At 34.2% G+C, this 7,571-nt stretch overlaps 1 protein-coding gene across 1 annotated transcript in view; it reads left to right on the top strand.

The window, feature by feature from the left end:
- The window catches only part of NSL1 (NSL1 component of MIS12 kinetochore complex), a 35,246-nt gene extending 27,883 nt beyond the window's left edge, over positions 1 to 7,363 (top strand). Inside the window, exons 5-6 of the mRNA XM_069108745.1 lie at positions 4,328 to 4,395; positions 5,862 to 7,363. Of these exons, the coding sequence (XP_068964846.1) occupies positions 4,328 to 4,395; positions 5,862 to 6,134 (341 nt within the window). The 3' untranslated portion in view covers positions 6,135 to 7,363. The remainder of the gene's footprint in view (positions 1 to 4,327; positions 4,396 to 5,861) is intronic.
- The last annotated feature ends 208 nt before the right edge of the window (positions 7,364 to 7,571 follow it).

Genomic DNA, 7,571 nt, shown 5'->3' on the forward strand with positions numbered 1-7,571 from the left:
CAACTCTAAATGGTTTCTTAAGCCAGCTCTCAATTGACATGCAAGACCGTGGAAGTGTGAAAAATCGTGGTCCAGGTGAGATTAATCAATGCAATCAGTCAATTCATTTATTAATACCATAAGCAAGGTTTTTATAGAGTAATGAAACAAAGAAGGTAATTATTGGTCACTAAGTTTTCTAATACTGCTTTTTCAGTTTCAAGATGCCAGAAAGTGATGTCATTTAGGCCTTGATGGTTATCAATGTCCTTGCTGATTTCCAAGCCATAAGAATCCCAGAACAGGGTACAGCCATGGATCTTAGATATCAGGCAAGCTCTGATTTACAGCCACATCACAGAGAAAACCAGGACTAGACTATATGGACTGGCCACTGGAAAACCCAGAGCTAATTTATCTAGGACCAACCTGATTCCTGGATTAGGTGTTTCGGCACCTTTCACTGTAGGAAGAGTAAAAATGGTGATTTGGTTCCCTACAAAAGCCTGTTTAACCCATAGTTTAATTCAGCAAGCTTTTATTAGTGTCTGCTGTGTGTCAGGTGCTTAGACTAGAAAGATAAAAGTCCTCACAGGGCTAATTGTCGAGGTGGGAGTAGGGGGCAGGAGACATTACATAAACATAGATAAGTAAATAGATATTATGTATAAAATAATTACAAAGTGAATGGGGGAATCAGGATTTGCCTCTTGGTAAGAGGTCACACTTGAGCCTTAGAGGAAGCTAAGGATTCTACCAGGTAGAGGTGAGGAGAGAGAGCATTCCAGGTGTGGGGAAAATAATACACTACTGTTGCATGTGCTATATTTCAGAAATATTATGAGTTAAATGAATCTTTGTGGATTAACTTGGTAACCTAACCTGGTTAACATTTATGATTTTTTAAATTGGAACGTAACCTATTATATGGTCCTAGCTGAGAAGACAGATATGCTGTGAACATTTTTTTCTACTCTGCTGCCACTACACCAAGATAGGAATATAGGAATACCGAAAATACTTGTTCTCCTGAGGAAGTCTATTTTTTGGCATGGTATGAGTCAGATATTTGAGTATATTTAAGCCATATTCCTAAGTTATGGTGTTACTTATACAGTATCTTCTTAAATAGAAGTAGAAACTTATTTAGAATCTTTAAAGAAAGAGATTTAATGGAAGTTTTCTTAATTTGAAAAATGTTCCGTCTAGTGAAAAGTTTATACATTTTGGACTTTTCTGTTTGAATCCAATGTTATCACATACATATTTAAATTAAATGCTTTAGTTGCAGAATTTTTGAGTTAAAGAATGCTGCAGAAGTTATCTAATTCAACATTTAATAGTTTTGAAATATAGTTTCATTCTTAAATTTATTACTAATGTATAATCTCAAATAAAAAAAACCTATTTCAATCAATTTCATTCAGAAAATAGTAGTTTCTCCCAATTTTTAATTTCTTTTTTTTTTGTCAAGGAATTTTCCTATTTTAGGAATGTCTTATTTTTTCATGCTTATGTGATTTTGCTTTTTAAGTTTGCTTGTAGCCACTTATTAATTTAAGTGATCATGTTAGTAATATAATTCATGGAACAGTGGAATTTTTAATAGTATCCTGTAGAACATGAAAGGTGAACTACCCTTTTCCATGTACTTGAAATTTCACAGATGGAGAAGCGCTATCTCTCTTGCATGGTTCTGGATAATGGACAGTGCCTTTGTGTTTTCCTAGTCATGAATGAAGTAAAGCAAGGCTGTGTGCTTGCTCCCATGCTTTTTAGATTGGTGTTTTCAGTAGGCTTGTCAGATGCCTTCAACAAGGACAAAAATTGCATCAAGGTCAACTACTGAACTGACATAAATTATTTAACTTGAAAAGGCTACAAGCCAAGATCAAAGTAGAGGAAGACTTGGTGCACAACTTTTTGTTTACAAATGATTATGCACTCGTACAGTCTCTGAGGCTGAGATGCCCCAAAGTATGGTGCGATTTTCTGCTACTTGTGCTAATGTTGGCCTAACAATTAACACCAAGACAACAGAGACCCTCTACAAGCCAACACCACCGCATTCACATGTGGAATCATCAGTTATAGCAAATGGAAAAATTTTGAATGCTGTGAATAAGTTCACTTACCTTAGCAGTATACTTTCCAGGGATGTACAAATAAATGAAGAAGTTGACACACACATAGAGCTAGCTCAACATTTGGGAGGCTCTGAAAGAATGTGTGGGAGAGAAAATATTAGTCTGCTTACCAGACTGAAGGTTTACAGAGCCATTGTGATAACTTCATTGTTGTATGCCTGTGAAATCTGGACAGTTAACCAGCGCTGTGGCAGAAAATTGAACTGCTTCCATTTTAATTGTCTTAGAAAGTTTCTGAAGGTCACCTGGCAACATAAGGTACCACATACTTAAGGTCCTTTTTTGAGCTGAACTGCCAAGCATTCAAGCTCTGCTGCAAAGAGTGCAACTGTGATGGGCTAGACGCATTGTTCAAATGCTAAACATACATTTATACATGGTGGTCCAGAGAAGTGATATGAGGACACTCTCAAGGTTTCTTTGAAGAACTTTGGTATTGATTGTGAAACATGGGAGACACTGACACAGAATCAAATTTTTATATGATCTATATATATAAATGATGGCATAAAATGCCACGGGATGGCATTTCTGCATCAAAGACGGCACTGTGCTCTGTGAGCAAAGCAAAATTGTAGTAGTTCAAAAGAAACATGAGATGTGCAAATTTAGAAACATTTCCCTCCCAAATGGTTATATGGACTATTTGTGGCCAGCCTGTGGTAGAGCCTTCCAAGCTTGTATGGGTATGATCGGCCACAGCCAGAAACACTGTACATTGACCCCAACATAACAGTGTCATTTTGGTCCTCTTCAAATGCAAAGGACAAACGACACAATTTGAAATTTAAATGTACTTATAAAGCACTTTCTTTTGGTTGTTCTCACCTATTTCCTTTTATTCCTTGAGTGTATATCCAGGCTATACAGGATAGAGACTGATGGGAGAGAAAATAAAACACACCTGGTTTCTATGAAAGAATTTGTTTTGATCATGATAAAGTTGATTTTTCTTGACCATGAATGTGCTTGTAGTCCACCACTGTCTGTCCTTCTAAAGAAGTTTAAAGTCATAAAATAGTATTGCTTTTGGTCTTTATAGATCATCTAGTCCAGAGGGTCTTAAGTTGAGCATCCTTGGCAGACTTTAGCAGTCTATGGGTGAAACTTATAGATCCTTTCTCAAAATAGTGTTTTCTTTGGGGTTTTATTTTTAAAATCGTAGTTGGAGGAAATGATAAATTTCAATTAAAGTTTAGTAAAAATAAAGGTGTAATTTTCTTTTTTTTTTTTTTAAAAGCAATTGGGGTTAAATAACTTGCTCAAGGTTACATGGCCAGTTATTATTTCTGGGTGTGGTGCTGAGTATCTGAGCCCGGATTTGATCCAGGTCATCCCGACACTGGAGCCGGTGCTCTTACTCGCTGAGCCACCTGGCCGCCCCTTGTAATTTTCTTCGTATCCAAGTTTGTGGACCTTCTTGAAACCTATTAAGATGAAGGCTAAGATCTTCATCCCACACTCAGATCTACACTAACTGCCTCAATTTACAGATTTAATTCCTTTAACAAATATTGTTTTACAATTCTTTTTATGTGCAAGGCATGTAGATGAGGAACTTGCAGCATAAAGAGGTGGTAACTTGTCTAGAACTAGTAAGTGACTAAGCTAAAGCAGAAAATATAAGGGGGAAAATCCTGGCCTCAGAATTAAAAAGAAATTTAGCCACTGAGGGACAAGGAACAAATAACAGTGTTAGGATAACCAGAAAATTCTGTTCTGTGTGTGATTTTGCATGTCAGATTCAAATGTTGCTTAGTACTATTAATTCTTATATGTAAGGAGTCTATGCATATATATGGAAGGAAAAGACCAAATTTAAATATTATTACTAATTTTAACTCATATTTTAGCATATATTTCCTTTAAAATATGATTACTCTTAACCAGTGTTGTATCATTGCCACGATGTGCTGCATGTTTTAATAACTTCTGTTTAAAAAAAATAAGACTGATTCCCTGCCCTTTTCTGTGCTTATATTCTAAAGATTCATCTTTGTATAGCTGTTACAGGCTGCTACTTGTATTTACCACTGTTGATTTTATTATAATGGCATAAAATCTTTTGTGGCCTTGGGTAGTTAATTTTTCATTTAATCAATTATAAGAGATATCAAATTAAGAAATTTTCCAATCATATTTTATTCTGTATGTTTTCTTTTGGAAAAGAAATAAAGTGATATTTGGGGTTTTCTTTGCAGAATCTCACATGGAAAATTTGAAATGCAGAGGAGAAACAGTTACCAAGCAGATAACTGAAGTAATGAAGGTAAAAGCCATATGCTCCTTTTAAATGGAAGATATGTGGCTTAGTGGACTCTGAAAATTCATGACACATATTTTTAGTCTGTTTTAGCAGGAATTCTCAGGAATTTTTTTTAACTTGATTTTTCTGCATTTGTGTAAGAAGGGAAGATGGGGAAAGGAAGGGAACAAGCATTTATATAGCACTGATTATATGCTAGGCACTGTGCTAAGCATTTTACAGATATTTCACTTGATCTTGGTTCATTCGAACCCAGGGAAGTAGGGGCTGTTGTTATCCTCATTTTACAGTTGAAACTGAGGCAGAGTTTGAGTGACTTGCCCAGTGTCACTCATCTAATAAGTGTCTGAGGCCAGATTGAAACTCAGATCTTCCTGATTCCAGATTTAGACCCAGTGCTCCATCCATTGTGCCACCAGCCGACTCAGGCAGTTAAAGTTTGACTCCATGGTCAGTGATCATTTTGAAGGGTATTGGTTTTTGATCCAACCAACTTTAGAGGCTGCATTCAGATTTGAAGTCTTCACAATACTATCATAGCTTGTATTATTGAATTACTTTATCCAAAATAAAAAACAAGAAACTCCCTGGAACTTAAAATATATAAAATAAATAGAAAAGTTCTTTATACGATATTTTATTAGAAATTCGACTATTCAGCATCTCTCATAGTAGTTGAGTATTAACTGTTGCTTCAGTTTGTGGCAGCTTCACAGCTTAGCTTTAATTTTTTTTCTTTTGCTTTTTTTGGAGAAGGGAAGGCAGGGCAGTTGGGGTTAAGTGACTTGCCCAAGGTCACATGGCTAGTAAGTGGCCAGATTTGAACCAGGGCCGGTGCTCTCTTCACTGTGCCACTTAGCCACCCCAGCTTTAAATCTTTTAATCTCTGGTGTGATTTAAACTGATTGCCTGAAAAATCATGACTTCCTTTTGATACTTGCATACAGTGGATTAAATCTCTTAGATATCCAGCTAACTAACCTGAGATTATCTAAAAGACCTTTCAGATTCCATTCTCTTAGTCCTAAAATTTTTTACCTACCTGTATTATTAAAGAACAGATGCCTGTATATCCAGTGGAAAGTTGTAAAATGTGTCTTGCCAGTAAACTAAGTACTTCAAGATTGACAGTACTTTTCATTTTTTGTTCTTTCATTGATTTCTTTCATGATTATGTTTCCAGGTCCAAAAAAGTACAGTGTATAGATTGCATAGTACTTTACTCAAGTTCATTTTTTTAAAAGTTTATTTTCAGATATTCATTTATCAAGGTTTTATAGTTTATTACTTTAGTTTCTCAGCCAGCATTGGTGCAATCTCTTGGTAATTTGAAGAAAATCTACCCTACCAGTTGTGACTTCATCATATTTTTTCTAGAATGACTATTGCCTGATATGTATGGAATCTAGGGTATTGAGTTTTTCTTTCACTGAGAGTTAACTTGAAGTACCATTATTTTGTTTTTTAAGTCCTTGCCAGTGTTGATTGAGCAAGCAGATGGGTTCTCCAAAGTTCTAACGATGCAGCCCATTCTACAACTTCAGAGGCTACACCAAGAAGTTTTCTCTGGAAGCCACACGAAAGAAGCTGTAAAACCCGAGAGCTTTACAACGCAAATAGAAACTACCCCAACAGAGACTAATGCCAAAAAAACCACTAACATAGTATTAAAGAGAAAAAGACCTAAAAACTCTCCACAGAGAAAACAGTATCCATTGCTGCGAATGAGAACTGATTCATGAGATGTTCTTCTTTGTCTTGGAAGTGGTAAAAGGACTTTATCTGTAGCACTGAGTCCAATGGGAACTTTACTTAGAATAGGAAATAAATTAATTTCTTCAACTGGTCATGCAGTTAGCAAATATAATAGCTATATAATCAATCAATAAATGTGATCTAATGTATATATTTCTTAATTCACCATTTCATCCACAATAAGATAAAAATTTGTTTTGAGTTGGGGTATAATGGCTATTATAGCAGTAGGCAGTAATAGTGCAGATGTTCCATATTCTCAGATACCATCACTTTTTTGTTGTTATGTTCACTTTCATGGAATTTCATGGTTGAAGTAAACTGTTACGTTTTCACAAATTATATATTTTTTATAAAGATAGCTTAACAACAATTTACTTGTTTAACCTACTGAAAAGGAATCATCAGTTCTGAGCAATATATAATTTTGGTGTTATAAATTAATATCCAGGTGAGAGAATGGTAGTTACTCCTATTCCACTTAATTTGGATTTTTTGAACTTAATGGATCAATATTTTTGAGTAAGACTTTCGAAGATACTTATGTTTATTCAGACAGTATTCTTGTAAATAAAAGAAAACTTCAGTGTTTTCCTATGCTATGTGTATATTTTTATATTTCATAAAAATTTTAATCTTCAAACAGCATTTGACTGGACTATCATCATCAGATTTTATTTGTGTTTAGTTCTAGTTGAGGTATTCATGTCAGATTAATATGTTGACAAATCGTTTTGAAATATTGTAGAAAAATGTAAACGTAATCATACTGAACTATTTTACATTTAAAGATCCTAATATGAAAATTTATAATTATTGTGAGATTGATTACCAAGAGAATGTACTATCCTTTATCTTCCACAATTTTCTCAAGTAAGAGCCTTTAACTAACGTTTCATTATTGTAGCTTTTAGTCACAGTATAAGGAGGATCATAAAATTTGTCAACTGTTTTTCTCTTTTGATAATGACAGTATCATCCCTTTTCAAAAGATTTTGGTATTTGTGAGATTGGAAAAATCTACATTTATTGATAATTATACTAAGTTTCTTAGTCATAAATATCTGATTTTTACAGAATTAAATTTCCCAAGTGAAGATAATTGTAAAGATATGTTAGTATTTTGTATTTATTAGTATTTGTGTACCACATTTGTAATCTATATATTTGTAAATAGAAATGTAGTTTATATTAAAATAATAAAGAATGAAATCTTGCTGCCTTGAGTATTTGTCAGTTTAGGAGATATCACATAAGTATTTTTGAGTACTGGTTGTTTTGTACTTGATGGGATTATTATCTTCATTCACTGGTTCCTCACAACACTCATCTTTTACTTAGAGACATCTATAGAAATTTGCTTTTAGACTACAGAATGTGCAGTATTTCAACTCTAGGTAATTTTGTTTCTTCTCTAGCTTCAA

The sequence above is a fragment of the Petaurus breviceps genome, unplaced genomic scaffold (assembly GCF_028583685.1).
Source record: "Petaurus breviceps papuanus isolate PSGF00001 unplaced genomic scaffold, PetGlider_PUasm1.0 90434, whole genome shotgun sequence".
NCBI lineage: Eukaryota > Metazoa > Chordata > Mammalia > Diprotodontia > Petauridae > Petaurus > Petaurus breviceps.